The sequence below is a fragment of the Hibiscus syriacus genome, unplaced genomic scaffold (genome assembly GCF_006381635.1).
Source record: "Hibiscus syriacus cultivar Baekdansim isolate YM2019G1 unplaced genomic scaffold, ASM638163v2 tig00110356_pilon, whole genome shotgun sequence".
Taxonomy (NCBI): Eukaryota; Viridiplantae; Streptophyta; class Magnoliopsida; order Malvales; family Malvaceae; genus Hibiscus; species Hibiscus syriacus.
The window spans coordinates 1,075,833-1,090,608 of record NW_024062700.1 but is presented as its reverse complement, the minus strand read 5'-3'; the positions used below and the strand labels follow the sequence as shown (position 1 = coordinate 1,090,608).

The window sequence follows — 14,776 nt, the reverse complement described above, 5'->3', positions numbered from 1 at the left end:
TACAAAGATCTCGTAATCTTCATTGACTTCAAGTGTGCCATCTCCGGACTGAATCTGCGCCGGCGGAGGTTTAAGATCCCCAGTGAGCAACCGTTCCAGGCGATGACTTCTTACTGTTAAAAGAACTTGTTGTTTCCATAACAGGTAATTCATTTCATTGAGCACAATATTAATTTTCTTGTTGGTGAACAAGCGACTGTGTCTCGATGACTCTCCAAGATCAAGGCTGTGCACAACATCCTCAGCAGCCATGGACGAAACACTAGTGGAGAAAGAAGAAGACGAACTTTGCAGAAATTATCAGAGAAGCAACGGAGGGAAGAAGCCTCCAAGATCAATGGCGAAAGATACCATGTTGAAAAAACAAAGTGTTGAAGTAAATCAAGAAGTGTTATTCCTTTCTTGTTGTTCATAATACACTACATTGTATATATACAATATGTTGAAACAGATTAGCATTAGCAGCTGAGTTTGTGAGTTTGTTAAGTTTGTTAAGTCTAGTAACTAATCGTGCTGAGCTGGATAACCAACTATGCTGAGTTGGCAACTTCTAGAATATGCTCAACAAATCAGTAGGGGTTTCACTTTCATTATCAAAATTAAGGAAATTATGGAGACTCTTGTTGTGGCGGAGCATAGGAATCAATATTGTAACAGGGCGAACCCACATGGACCAGCTGGGTCTGGGTCTTCACCTTCTAGAAATTTCAGAGGAACGGCAGGACTTTTCAACCCGGTGCAGGATTACTCCCAACTCCGTTCAAGTATAGTTCTACCCCTATAAGCAAACAACCATCTCCCACAAAGTTACTATCAACTTCTGCTAATGATTCACATTCAAAAACTACCAGGAAAAGCTCTGTAATTCCTATCAATGACAACAGAAACCCTAGAAAGGATAAGTATTTTAATGAGATCTCTGTTGAAGGTTTTATGTACTCTGAGCTTTGGGCCGGACCTGCATATTCCAATTCACCACCGCCGAGCTCTTTGCCAGTGCCCAAATTCTCACCTCGAGTGAAGAGGACAATGTCCCTTGATTTGCCTGCTGCTGTCCCAGTTGTCAATGTTTACCCAACTGCCTAGTCTGCGGCTTCATCTCCTACTAGGGAGCTTAGCCCATCTGCTGTGGAACTTTTTCATAATGTTGATTCTGCGACTAAGACGCTGCATCAAATTCTGAATCTTGACTACACAGACAGATGACTGAAAAGAATGGAGGAGTTTGGAAATCAGTTTGATGTGGCAAATTTGGAGTTAGCTTTAGACTGTATATGATGGTTGTTAACATGGGTCAGGAGTTAAGTTAGCTTTCATTGGTGTTACTAGTTTTAGATTGTATATGGATTGAATAAGATGGTCGTTAACATGGGTCAAGAGGAGTTAAGTTAGCTTTCATTGGTGTTGTTACTAGTTTCTTGGCACGAAATTGCACCGATGGCTGTCACTTATCGTTTGGGCTTGAAGTAGATCATGTACTTGTTAGTTGGTGATTAGTGTTGATTTTGTTGTTAAGTTCTAACTACTTTCTTCCTCTAGCATCATTGTATATACGGTAGTCTTCAGAATCTCCATTAAATTGCTTTACCAAAATTCTTGGACCTCTCCTTTTATGCCTCTTCTCATCATCGTTATTCCCTTTACCCCGATCATTGTCGTTTGTTTCTAGTGGGCTTTGTTTTTCCTGTAAACTCTTTCATTTGTCTGTCACTGCCTGAATTTGCTGCTTTACAAGCAAATATCCTAAAAATACCGTTTCTTCCATTAAGTGTTTTCTCTCACCATCTTTTTCTGTTTTTTAAAATAAAAAGGGGGAAGGGCTTGGCTTCTGTTTCTGAAGGTTTTTATTAGCTTAGGTTAATCAGTGTCGCTATGCAGGCCACAACTTTAATGGGTATGTATACTTCATAGTGTACTTTCTTAGAGATTGTTGAATGTCCCATGCTACTTGCAAGGTATTCCTTTACGAAGGAAATTTGGTTTAGGCAACTGTTTTCGTTTATAAGATATTTCTTAACTGCTGCTAACTATGTGTGTGTCTATTTTCAGGGAGCTAGTGGGATAAATATTGCAGGAGGCTGTTGTTGAAGTGGATTTCTTCCTGCCTGGATGCCATAGCTGCTGTCCGACATGCTTGTTTGCCATTGAATGAGTTAGCTTATGTTCCCTTTATTGCCATGTTAATGTTCAGAATGCAATATTTCTTCTTTTCATACTTATATAATGGAATGCTGTTGCAATATATATTTAGGATATTCAATCGATTTGTTCAGTTAACGGTTGACCCAATCAAAGTTATTTGTTAAAAATCAAAATGTCTTGTAATAAAATATAAGAGTAATTTCTGATACACGTCTACTTATTCAAATTTGAGTATATAACAAAACCAATGCAATTATTCCTCCCAATAAGTTGATATCACACTGAATGAAAATCAACAAAGAGAAAACTGATAGAGGAAAGAATAGGCTAAAGAGCTGCTTAGATGGCGAAAAAGCCCAACGACGCGATGAAAAGCAAGAAAAAGAAGAGTGAAAACGACAGCTTGGCGGAGTTCCCATCTGATGTGCCATCGTCCGTCGTGGGAACCGTTTTAGAACCACCACCTTTACCCACACAAAAAAAGAATAACAGTAATGAATTAGTTGAATTCATACAATAGTGACCATCAAAGTTAAAAACTTGATTAAACCTAAAACTCCTCTTCTAAGTTGTACCTGAAGGAGAATTTGGAGAGCCAGAAGGAGAAGAAGCTGCGGATGAAACACATAAGATCAATCAATCCAAACTTGGAAAAATTGAATAATAATAAATTAATAATATTAAGTGTGAGTGAAAGAAATTTAACCATTGCATTGGCTAGCAGGGGGAGTTTTAACATTACAAGCTGTTGGGAGAGCCATTGCCTGCGTCTGGTTAACATCGATACCCAACGATGAGCCACCACCATTAAGGACCTCACACAGGCACCGGGGCTGCGAGCTCACAACGCTTGCAAGCTGAGAACAGCATGAAGAAGATGGCGTCGACGAGTTTCCTTGTATATAACTCAAGCACGGGGACATGCTAATGAGCACATTGGTGCAACTCGAACTCGATTGCGCCAAAGCTCCGGTCCATAAACACACTGCAACTATGAACACTGCTGCAAATATTGTTCCATCCCTTCTTCTTGCTGCCATTGATTACCCAAAATTTGCTCTTAAACAGATTGAAAGGGAGGTGGAAAGAACCAATGGAGTAGTATGCTAGTATTAGTGGCTTGTGGAGGAGAAAGTCGAAGGGGCTTGGTTTATAAAGGGGAAAATGTGATGGAAAAAGGAGGGCAGCTGTGCTTTATTTAGTTCACCAACTTTGCCTACTTTATAACAGATACTTTGGTGAACAACTCCAGCTTTGGAACATTACAAATGAATCAATTATGTACAGGAAACGATAGTTTTGGTGCTTTCTTTGGGTTGAAGGAAAGACTTTAATAACCTAATCTACATTTTTAAGTGGACGGCTAATTAAATGAACACGTGGAAGCTAAAAAAGTCCATAATTCATTAATCATTCTAATAAAGCTGACATTGACATATATTTCCAACATAAAAGGCCTAAGCCTTATTAGAAAATAAATGTTAAATTATATCGATTTTTCGAAGGGGGTGTTTAAAATTTTTTCGATTCATTTAAGTATTTAATGTTACAAACGTTATATTTAAGTACTTCGGTCATAATGATCATTAGAAAATTTCGTTAACTGACATATGTCACGTTCCGATAATTTAAAAAAAAATATTTTTTAAAAAAATAAAAAAATAATTATATTTTAAAAACACTTTTTTTTCTAAAATTATAAGAAGAAAAACTGAAATCCCTAAACTTACCTCTCTTACCGGCTATAGCCACCGATGTTGACGCCGCTCTTGCCATCTTCCTTGCCTGTCATTGTCAGCCTTTCTGTCGATATGGTTGTAAAAGTCATCGTGTATCGCGAATCTCGTGGATGTCACAGTTTGAAAAACACTACATTTAAATTGGGTGGAAGTCCATATTCGTCGGGTTCTAGGTTCTGGGTGGCCTAAATCTTCTTGTTGTCTGTCGGAGGTTCGATCATGTGGAAGTCCAATAGTAACAATGGCAAAAGCGGCAACTGAAGTTGGTAAAAGATTGAAATAAAAGTTTTCAAAGTTTTTGGGTTTTTTTTTAAAGATTTTTGAACATTTTGGGTTCTTTTAATAAAAAATAATTTTATGTTTTTAAAATAAAATTCCAAAAATTACTAAAACGTGACACATATCACTTAATGAAGTTTTTTAACCGCCGTTACGCACTTAAAATGATAATGTTTTTAACGTTGAGAACTTAGATTAATTGAGAAAAAAAGTTTAGACACCACTTTAGAAAAAATGGTATAATTTAGATATTTATTTTCTAATTAAGCCCAAAGCCAAAGCCTAAAGATAGTATTATGTTGTTACTTGGAAAAGATACAGTATTGCAGAGGTACAAGATAATGGTAGTATTGTATATTTGGTACAAAAGTGTGTTTTTCTATTAAATATAGTCACGTTCACACGAAATGGTAAATAAATGGCGGGATTGGTATATTGTTTGTTGATGCCCCATGTTGCCTCCCATTTAGAGAATACTTTTGGTAAATTATCAAATTGATCACTTTTTTATATGTATATATTTTTACAAATTAAATTAAAGAAAGTTTACATTTTAGTCATGTATATATTTAATTTATTAAATTTTAATCATATCGATTATATATTTTTTTTTCAGTAAGCTATTAATTCATGTTAATTTAATGAGGTGACAAGTTAGTCAAATTGGTTAATTTTCAATTTGATTCTGAATTTTAAATAGAATACAATTTGATTTTAAATGTTAGATGAAATATGATTTTAGCCCGTAAACTTTAAAAATTATCAATTTGACACTTAAATTTGACCAAAGTCTCTCGTCGTTAGCCATCACTTACCACCATCGTCGTTGATTGACATCAACTATTGTTGTCACTGATTATTAAACCCAAAAATTTTATTTCACTACCTTTTAATCTCCTGAACGCGGAATCAATGTCTCGTTCATCAGAAAATACCCAAACCTCAACAAACTAATCTAGAATCCTTCATTACCTTTAAAATTAATCCATAATAATAAATTTATAGTTAATATTCTTTAAAATAAGTATACTAAAAATCTAAATTTATATTATAATATATTGCATAATTTTTTATTTATATTATTATTATGTTAGATTGTTATTGCATTATAATATTAATTATACTTTTTAATATTTATAAATTACAATATTATTTTATAAAATTTTAATATTTAAACTAATAGTAAGACTCTTTTATATATTTTCGTTAGATATTATTGATAATAAGGGTTTAATATTTTGATAAAAAGAATAATGAGATAAAAAACAACAACTTTTAATTTAAATTCAAGAGTTTAAGTTGGTCGAATCAAAGTTAAGTAGTTAAGATCTTTTTTCATATCCATCGTGATTTACTATTTTATTTGAAATTTAATTATCATATTTTCATATTAATTTTAGTACTTATATTTTGTTAAATTAATCGGGCATAATTTAAATCAAAATAAATATATAAAACTCATACGTTAAAGCTGAAACCTTAAAATGTGCTTTGTCATTAGGAAACGTGGCCACGTGTCTGTCAATGGTAGACCATTTATAAAAGGATGCACAGGATCGCTAATGATTTCAATATAAAAATAAAGGGAAAAATACGTATTTAATCACTCAACTATCACTTTGGTTTCTTTTGGTCATTCAACTATTATGTTTTTCAAAATCATACCTAAAGTTACATTTTAGTTACCGGCCGTTAAAAAATTAACAGTGATGTTGACGTATCGTCATAAGATACCGCATCATCGACTAAAAAAATATATTGTCAAATCGGTAATTCTATTTATGTTTTAACGATGAGTAACCAAAACGTAACATTCTCAAGATTTTGAAAAAAATAGTTAGGTGTCTAAAATGAAATCAAGGTGATAATTGAATGACTACGTCATATAGTTTACCCAAAAATAACCCTGGTTGGCCTTTAGTGGGACTGCAGTATCATATATAATGCCACTCAGCACCAACATAGCAAATTAGCAAACAGTCGCAGCTTGATTAGCTTGCTCCAAGGTAACCCTAAAATTCCTCAAAACAAAACCAAAAACAGGAAATTGAGCATCAAATCAAACATGAAGCGCTCTCGCTCCAGCAGCCTAGTTAACATTCGAGTATTTAAGCCTGCCTCATCCACCGCTTTCGCATTTCAAAGGAATTCACGGGTCAATCCTTCTGTAATCTCCGTTCACGCGCCACCCAATGCCCACGAGACGGCCAAGGTGGGGATTTTGGCCGTGTCGACGCCCAAATTAACGATTTGGCAAGAGAATCACTTCTTGGACGAATGCTTTCTTTGTAAGAAGTGGTTGCACCAAAATGACACTAGATTTATGTACGGGTACGTGAATTATTGTTGATCTTTAATGATCTGTGTTTAGCAATGGAAACTAAGCAATAGGAAATCAAACCTTTTGTTGCTTTGCTTTTATTTATTATCTGAGATCCAAAGAATTGTTTACATGTTGATTTTTTTGTTCAAATATTTGTTTAAATTGTTAATTACAGAAGTTTCGTTTGTTAAAGCTTTGATTGCGGCATGAGACAACAACTAATGAATTCTGATTATTGATTTCTCGTATCGGGCATCTTGCCGTAGATTAAGTTTATGATTCTCGCATATCTATGTTTGGTTCGTGTGTTTTTAGTCAATTATTGGCATTTATTAACATCATTGCGGTATTTAGGGTAACTGGGTTGAATTTTGTTGTGTAATGATAATAAATTTGCAGCGACTTCCGTGCGTTTTGCTCTCTTGAATGCCGCGGTAAACTGATCAGTGCAGATGATGAGAAGGAGAAAGCCAAAACGAAAGATCCATTAGAAGTATCCACCTGGTACTTGACTTGAACATTGCTTAATTAACTTTGTTGGTGCGTAGCTTGTCAATTTTTCAAGATATGCTTGCACTTTACGAATTCATGGCTGCCTCGCATATAATTTGCTTCGACAGCCTTGTACAGTTGCATTAGTTGATTTTCTTTTGTTTGTTTTCCTTCTCTAGGATTTAAAAAAAAAATATAGCTGTTTGGGGAATTGAACATATTGTTTCCAATTTTTAAGCAGGATTTATTATGATGATGATGAGATTTTTTATCCTTTTCAAATGCTGTGGATTTGGGTGGTATTCTTTTTTGTTTTCACTCGTCGATCCTTTCATACCAGTTGCAGATTCTTCTCTACTCTCTCTTTGCATTATAGTCATATTTTCATTGAAGAAAGTGATTTCTTTTTATCATTTCCTGTTAGAATCTTTTCGTGAACTTCCAAACCTAGCGAATATGAACTATACTACTAATAATTTGAATATGCACGATATTGAATCTTCCATGGATAATGGAGAGAATATTATTTTCTCTAAGTAAATCGAGTTCAAGCAGTATTATCTACAGGTGTTCGTAAAACAAAATCTAAGTATTCTAAAAAAGAACATGTGTCTTGTATGAAAAGTGAACTACATGTGTCGAAAATGTTTGATATTCGTTTCACTCGTCATCTGAGTCTTAAGTATTAAGACCATACACATCAGGGTAGATGCATTAAGTCTCCTAGGGCCATATGGGAACATGTGCATCTTATTCTTTCGGGAAAATTATAAAAATTAGTTTAACGTGTTAGGGGAGAAGAAGAAAAAAAATTGCAAATCCAAATTTTTTACAAAAGGTTTATTAATTTTTAAACTATATTTTAAAATTTATAGATTCATCATTTTAATTTTTTAGATTCATCACTGATACATACTTATTCTAGTGCACACCATATATGCCGAAAATCCACTGTGTAAAATGACTAAGGTTTTATCCCAGCATCTAACTTCAACTTTTGTTTGCCTGCACCAAATTCACTTTGTGAAACACTGTCATTTGTTGTCAAGATGCTTGCCTTTTCGTTCATGTTTATGTTGTTCTTTTGATCTTGTGTTTTATCCATGGATTGAAGCTAACATTAGAGAATATCTATTGGTTGTGGTCGGTTTGTTCGATTTTAAAATTTTGAATAATCAATTAGCATCCAAATTTAATTAATTAACTTAATTAGTAGGATAAAGTAAACTTATTACTATTTATTTATTACTTAATATATGTTGTAGTATGTAGTAGGTTGACGAGAGACTGTCAAAGGCTTTTCCAATAGAAGTATTCGTTTTTATTTCCAAAAATAAAGGTGTATGGTTGGTGAAAGAGATTTGCACAAGAACATTTCCTGTGTAAATGAGAGCGACACTAGTGTCATGTAGGAATGAATTGAGGAGTATTGAGATGCGATTATACCATAAAATTTTAAATTTTTATATAGTTCAAATAATTGTATATACTTTTTATTTATTATCTAACTTCATGTTACTTAAAATTTTATAATTTCGTAATTCTAAATCTCTAATATTATTTCTTATGTTTGTACCTCATATTACATGTTTTTATATAGTCTTGTTGGATTTTTTATATGGGTTATTGATCATTGACATCTTGTTCAACAAAAAATAATCCTCCACATTTTTTCAATGTAAAACCTTGATTGCACTCTACTTGTATGGAATATCCATTTCAATCTGAAGGACTATGACCTATCTTTTATGTATATGTTTTTATGCTCAAATATCAACTTTTGCTTTATGCATGCAACAACTTCACTTCTCTACGATGTAATCTTGATTAAACACTTTCTCATGGTAAAGATGAAGACATTAATAATGCGAAATCTCAAATCAAACAAATTGATTATAAGATTTTAGTTGTTTTTGGTTTCATCAACCTCTTGGTTTTTAAAGATGCAAATCGTACAAAGACGTAAAAGGTCCCTAGAGCCTAAGTGCAAGGCGCGTGCCTTTTGAATGCGAGGCGTATCGTTTGTACTATATGATATAAATCAAACTAATACTATGGCAACACACTAATACTTTGTAATGCAAATACAATTACTCAAACTTGAATTTTTTTTATAGAGAATAACATATTTTTACCACTAAAATCTCTCAATGGTTCAATTAAAATTTTACTTATAATTATAGTTTAAGGATTAAATTAGATATTAGTTTTTTAATATGTCACATCATCAATTCAATTGGGTTAATGGGAAAGTGATTATTTTGTAATTTATTGATAATTATAATGATTGTAGAGTAATTTTTTAAACGTTAATGAAAAAATGGAAGAGTGACTATTTTTTAATTTATTATAGTGGAAGAGTGACTATTTTGCTTAACCTAGCTCTCTCTTTTATGTTCTTTTCAAATGTGGCTTCTCATTCTATAACCGTTGGCTTAGGCTAGATGCATGCATGAGTTAATATAGAGATGTGAGTTAGATCCTCGTCTAATTTAATGCATTTAATCTTATTGTTAAATGCAACATATCTGTTCGTGCATTATAATTGTTAGTCTGGTCATTCTTCATTGTAAATAACTCATTTGATTATAATGGGATTTATAATCATAATTGTAACTTAGAGACATAATTAGAATATTTTTCTAAAATCATTGACATAAAACTAGAAACATAAGACCACATAAGGACCATACAAGAAAAGATTAAAAAAAACTTAACTAAAACTCGAATAAGGGTCCAAAGTAAGGAAGATCAAGCTATTGAAAGATCGCTGACAAAATCGCAAATTAGAGTCGAACAAAGTGAAAATACTATCTACGAACGCAATCAAGTATCCAAATCCAACCTGAGGGTCCAAAGTAAGGATGATCAGGATGATAACAGATAAATGTCATATTGATCAGTTGTGACAATGTCGAATCGACCCTTAGAAAAGATAAATGAAAAACAACGACCAAATGACCGAAAACGTATCAAAAGACAGAGAAAAACGTGTCATAATGACAATCTTACTAAAAATTAAACAAGAGAAAAATAAAATATAATATAAAAATAAAAAATTAATTAAAAATATTGGCGGTCGACAACCAACATCAAATTAGTGCCTCTATTGATCAACAAAAATGAAAACAACAAGTATGAATGGCACACCACAAATGAGAGAAATATTTTTTAAATATGATATTTAACATTTTTTTATCTCTAGTACTTGTGTTTTAAGTTTTTGATATATATAAGAAAAATTAATTAGTAACAGATCCAAAAATATTTTTAATAACAAACATATATATATTAATAGCATATTTTATAATGAACACCGTTAATAAAATAGATAATTAACTAAAAAATTAAATTTTAAGTACGCAATAATTATCTCTCATGAAGTTATAGTTCCATCATTGAAAGTAATTAACTAAAAACTCTAGTTGCTAATTTTTCTTTATATTATTTATATTTAATTATTTTTTGTATAAAATTATGAATAATTTTATTAATTTTTATAGTATATTTTTTTCTTAGAATTATATTGAACGTGGTCTCTCCAAATATAAAGACTGATTATTTGATTATTTTATTGATCTATTTTTGTCTACTTTAGATTATTAGGCGATACATTTATAAAAATACGAATTCATTGAAAATAGTCATAGATATTGGTTCGATTTCAATAATATCAATTTGTCGATGAATTAATATTATTATATGTATTTTTGTATTAGTGTTGATGTATATCATTCCGTGATGATAATAATGTTAGTTTGTATCTCATTTGTCCAAATTGTTTAATTGAATTCCCATTCTTTTCCCACATGATTTTTCTTATTCCTAAATAGATAATTTATATATTTTAATTGTTTTAAAAGAAATGTCCAATTTAATTAATCGATTTACTATTAGTTTTATAAATTTTGTTTGTAATTTGAATATCTAATAAAACTGTAAGTTACTTTTTTTGGATATATGCTAACTTGGAAACTGTACTTTGTTAATAGAGAGTCGAGTGAGCTGAGTCAATACGAGTTCAATCTAATATGAGTAATATTCTAGTTTAGGCCTATTGGTGAATTTTTTGTGGGTTTTTTTTTAAGGATTGGGATGGACTTAAATTATTATATAAGATCATGGAGATGGAGATGGAGATGGAGATGGAGATGGAGATGGAGATGGAGATGGAGATGGTATGTATGTATTTGGACTTACTAAAACCCATGCATATTAAATGGGCTTGATGAAAAAAAAATCTCAGACTATACTCTTTTTAATTTTAGATATTTAAAGAATTTTTCGTTCAAAATAAATACTTACTATTTCTAATGTTATAATTTTAAGTACATACGTTATAACTGTGATTAAAAATCCTATTATCTGAGATGTGTTGTATTAAAAAAAATTAAAAAGTATTTTTCGAAATCACTTAAAATTATTTAAAAAATTGCTTTTTCCTTGAAGTTATAAAAAAAAAAACTAAAATCCCTTAAAATTTTTAATTCGAAACCCTTTATCAATCGATCGAAACTCAAATGGCATGCGAACAACCGAACACTTGACGATGGAAACCCCTTGCTCCCCACATGTAGATTTGTGCATTTAGCTATGATATTAATTTATATTTTTTTGTGTTTTTTGTTTTAAAAGGGATATTGATAATAAAATTATTACTATGATTTACTTTTAAAGAAGTGAAAAATCCTAGATTAGATTTGTTGAGTTTTAGATATTTTCGGTGAAATTAACACTATATTCGTATTTATAACGTTAAAAAGGAGTTAACTGTAAATTTTGAGATTTAAAAGTTGACAGAGACAACAGTCGATATTGACTAATGATGATTGACAATAACAGTGGTGAGTGGTGATGGTGACAAGAGACTTTGATCGAATTCATGTGTCAAATAGATATTTTATTTAAAGTTTAAGGGTTAAAATGATACGTCATCTAGAGTTCATGATCTAACTAGTACTTCATCTAAAGTTCAGAAGTAAAATTAAAAATTAACCCCTTTTAACTAGCATACATCGTCATTAAACTAGTCAGGATTAACAAATTAGTGACCAAAATGTAACAATTGATATCATAAGTAATCATAAATTGATAAGATAAAATTTAGTGAGTAAAAGTATAAAAATATAAAAGAGAATACCAATCGAGTAGTTTACCCTAATATTAAATTAAAAATTTTTTAAAAAAAATTAACTACTAAACTAAATTTAAAAATGTAAAGTCAAACAACGAGAAACACGAGATACAAAGAACATCTTTGAAACCTCAACCCAGACGTACAAAATCCTCGTTTCCTTGCTTGTCGTTTAAGTACCCCAAAAAAATATTTTTAATATTAATTACATATTAAATATATTTAATTGTTACTTAATCTATGAATGATTTGGCATTATGGGTGAATTTTTAAAAATCCTTTCTTAAATAAGCCAATATGTATTTATTGCGTTTGTATTATAATTAAATTTTTATTTTAATTATTCTACTATATTTTTGTGAAATTAACCCTTATATTTTTATTTTGTATTTCTTTTTTGTCCAATAAAATACTACTTCGTCTCAAAACAATTTTAATTTTATGTGAGATATAAAAAAAAATTAGGATTACAAAAAAAAAATTACGAGTTAAAAGATAATGTAACGCAATGAGATATAATAAAAATTCAAATAATCATAAACTTAAAATTTATATTTTTTAAAAAATATCACAACTTCCTAAAAAATCTAAAAATTTACTTTTAAAAAATATAATTTTATTTCAGTCCTAATAACAAAAAAATATTATCAACAATTCCAATTAATCTCTAGTATCAGACAAAACCAATGCAATTAAGTTTTCATCAACCTTGTTAATATTTTCTGGATGTTTATCAGCATCAGTTCAGATTTTTTTTTTGAAATTTCAAAAAGAAATCTTTTAATGCATCAATTTTACTAAATTAAAAATATACATTAAGCATTATATATATATATATATCATTAATTACCAAAAAATATTTTACGACGCTCTGTATACATATCTATTTATCATAAATAAATATTTCCTGTTTTAGTGGTATTTGTTTTCATTTCAACTTGGACAGCCCCTCGATACTAGCACTAGAATCCAGCATACTAAAGCAACCCAAAACATCCGAGACTCCATAGAGTTTTACCAAAGGAAGATCACTCGTATCTTTTTCTTTGTTTTTTTTAATTCTGATAGTTTAGTGTGCCTTTTCCAGGTCATTTTTGTTGTTGAATTATGGTTAAGTTGATAAAACATGACTAAGTTTGTGCTACACTTTGACTCCGAATCTGCAAGTTCTATTTAAAACACCTTTTGTTTGATTGATCAGATTCTCTGGTTTAATCACATGTTCTATTGATCAGAGACAACGATTGCCTGTTACTGGTTTCCGTTTTACAAAACATATTTGGAGGATTGGATTGTCTTGACCAGGTTATTTTGATATCTTCTCATGTTCCTCATCATATGATCAAGATGCATTTTCCTTTCATGTCAAAACTGAATCGAATTCTTTGGTTCTTGTTTGTTGATATCAGGGGTCAAGTTGTAGGTTCCGTGTTGATCCGGCTCCTCGTTTTGTTTCGTAATTAAGATTTGTAATTGCTGGCTAGAATTCGGAAGTGGTGGTGTTGAGGACTGAAGTCATGGCAACCGTGAAGTGGTCGGATTCGAAAGGCATGCACTCATGGTGGTGGAACAGCCATATCAGCCCTAAAAATTCTAAATGGCTCCAGGAGAATCTAACAGGTACTTGATCACATGACCATGGATTAGAAGCTTGTAAGTTTGAAAGAGCTAAATTGATTAACGAAAGCAATGTGTTTTTTCCTGGTGGTATTGGCATTACGCTTCCCTTTGTGTGATTGCTGCATTGAAATTTTCAATCTTTGCACCTGTATTTTGATGATCAATAACTGCTCTGCTTGAACAGGTATGGATATTAAAGTCAAGCAAATGATCAAGCTCATCGAAGAAGATGCCGATTCCTTTGCCAGGCGAGCAGAGATGTATTACAAGAAACGCCCGGAGTTAATGAAATTGGTAGAAGAGTTATAGAGCGTACCGTGCATTGGCTGAAAGATATGATCATGCGACCGGGGTCCTTCGCCAGGCTCATCAGAGCATGGCAGAAGCATTTCCGAATCAAGTTCCCATGGCATTTGCAGATGATACACAAGGAGGTTCTGCTGCCGAGGTGATCTTTGCCAAAGAATCCGAATCTTCGATTCTCAGAAAGGGTCCGAGACAGTTCAATGATTTGTTTAGTACAATGAAAGAATCTTGTACCGCTTGAATTCATCACTTGATGGATCATTCTTTTCCAGAGGAAGAGTTCATAATGAGAAGAACTCGTCATCTGAAGAAGGAAGAAAAAGTTCATAATGAGAAGAACTCATCAAGAGCTTATTCAACCTTTTGAATGACTCTATCACAAAAAGGAGGTCATCATCATCCCCAGCGGAGTCGCCAAGTTGTCGTAACCGGTTTTCGTCCGGGCACGAAATATTATACTTGGCGGGGAAATTGATTTGAATAAATAGTTTTGAAAATAATTTGGGAGTCGCCATCGGCCTTTTGGGTCAGGTAGGTCGAATACCTAAAAAATTATTTTTTTTAAAAGAGTTTTAAAGAAAACACTAATAAAAAAAAATGAACTGATCTGCGTTTATAACCAAAAATTCATTCTTTTTAATAATAAAAAGGGATTCGTGGTCGGTTACGTTTAGGGAAGGATTAGCACCCCTACAACGCCCAAAATTGGTACTTTTTAATTATAAATTGTCTCTATTATTA

The 14,776-nt window shown here is 31.8% G+C and overlaps 4 protein-coding genes across 4 annotated transcripts; 3 read left to right on the top strand and 1 right to left on the bottom strand.

The window, feature by feature from the left end:
• The first annotated feature begins 250 nt into the window (after positions 1-250).
• LOC120121125 lies at positions 251-1,086 on the top strand. Its single transcript, XM_039140579.1, has 2 exons — positions 251-376; positions 703-1,086. Exons 1-2 carry the CDS (start codon positions 251-253, stop codon positions 1,084-1,086), a joined length of 510 nt encoding a protein of 169 aa, XP_038996510.1.
• A 1,352-nt stretch (positions 1,087-2,438) lies between these two features.
• LOC120120943 (non-specific lipid transfer protein GPI-anchored 19-like) lies at positions 2,439-3,197 on the bottom strand. The gene is made up of 3 exons (XM_039140427.1): positions 2,849-3,197; positions 2,718-2,753; positions 2,439-2,606 (listed from the first exon to the last, which is right to left on the bottom strand). Exons 1-3 carry the CDS (start codon positions 3,180-3,182, stop codon positions 2,482-2,484), a joined length of 495 nt encoding a protein of 164 aa, XP_038996358.1. The 5' UTR covers positions 3,183-3,197; the 3' UTR covers positions 2,439-2,481.
• Positions 3,198-6,225: 3,028 nt separating this feature from the next.
• LOC120121124 (FCS-Like Zinc finger 15-like) lies at positions 6,226-7,074 on the top strand. Its single transcript, XM_039140578.1, has 2 exons — positions 6,226-6,491; positions 6,883-7,074. Exons 1-2 carry the CDS (start codon positions 6,226-6,228, stop codon positions 6,998-7,000), a joined length of 384 nt encoding a protein of 127 aa, XP_038996509.1. The 3' UTR covers positions 7,001-7,074.
• A 6,471-nt stretch (positions 7,075-13,545) lies between these two features.
• LOC120121076 (protein NETWORKED 1D-like) lies at positions 13,546-14,228 on the top strand. Its single transcript, XM_039140546.1, has 2 exons — positions 13,546-13,729; positions 13,914-14,228. The coding sequence occupies exons 1-2, from the start codon at positions 13,627-13,629 to the stop codon at positions 14,036-14,038; spliced, it is 228 nt and encodes a 75-aa protein (XP_038996477.1). The 5' UTR covers positions 13,546-13,626; the 3' UTR covers positions 14,039-14,228.
• The last annotated feature ends 548 nt before the right edge of the window (positions 14,229-14,776 follow it).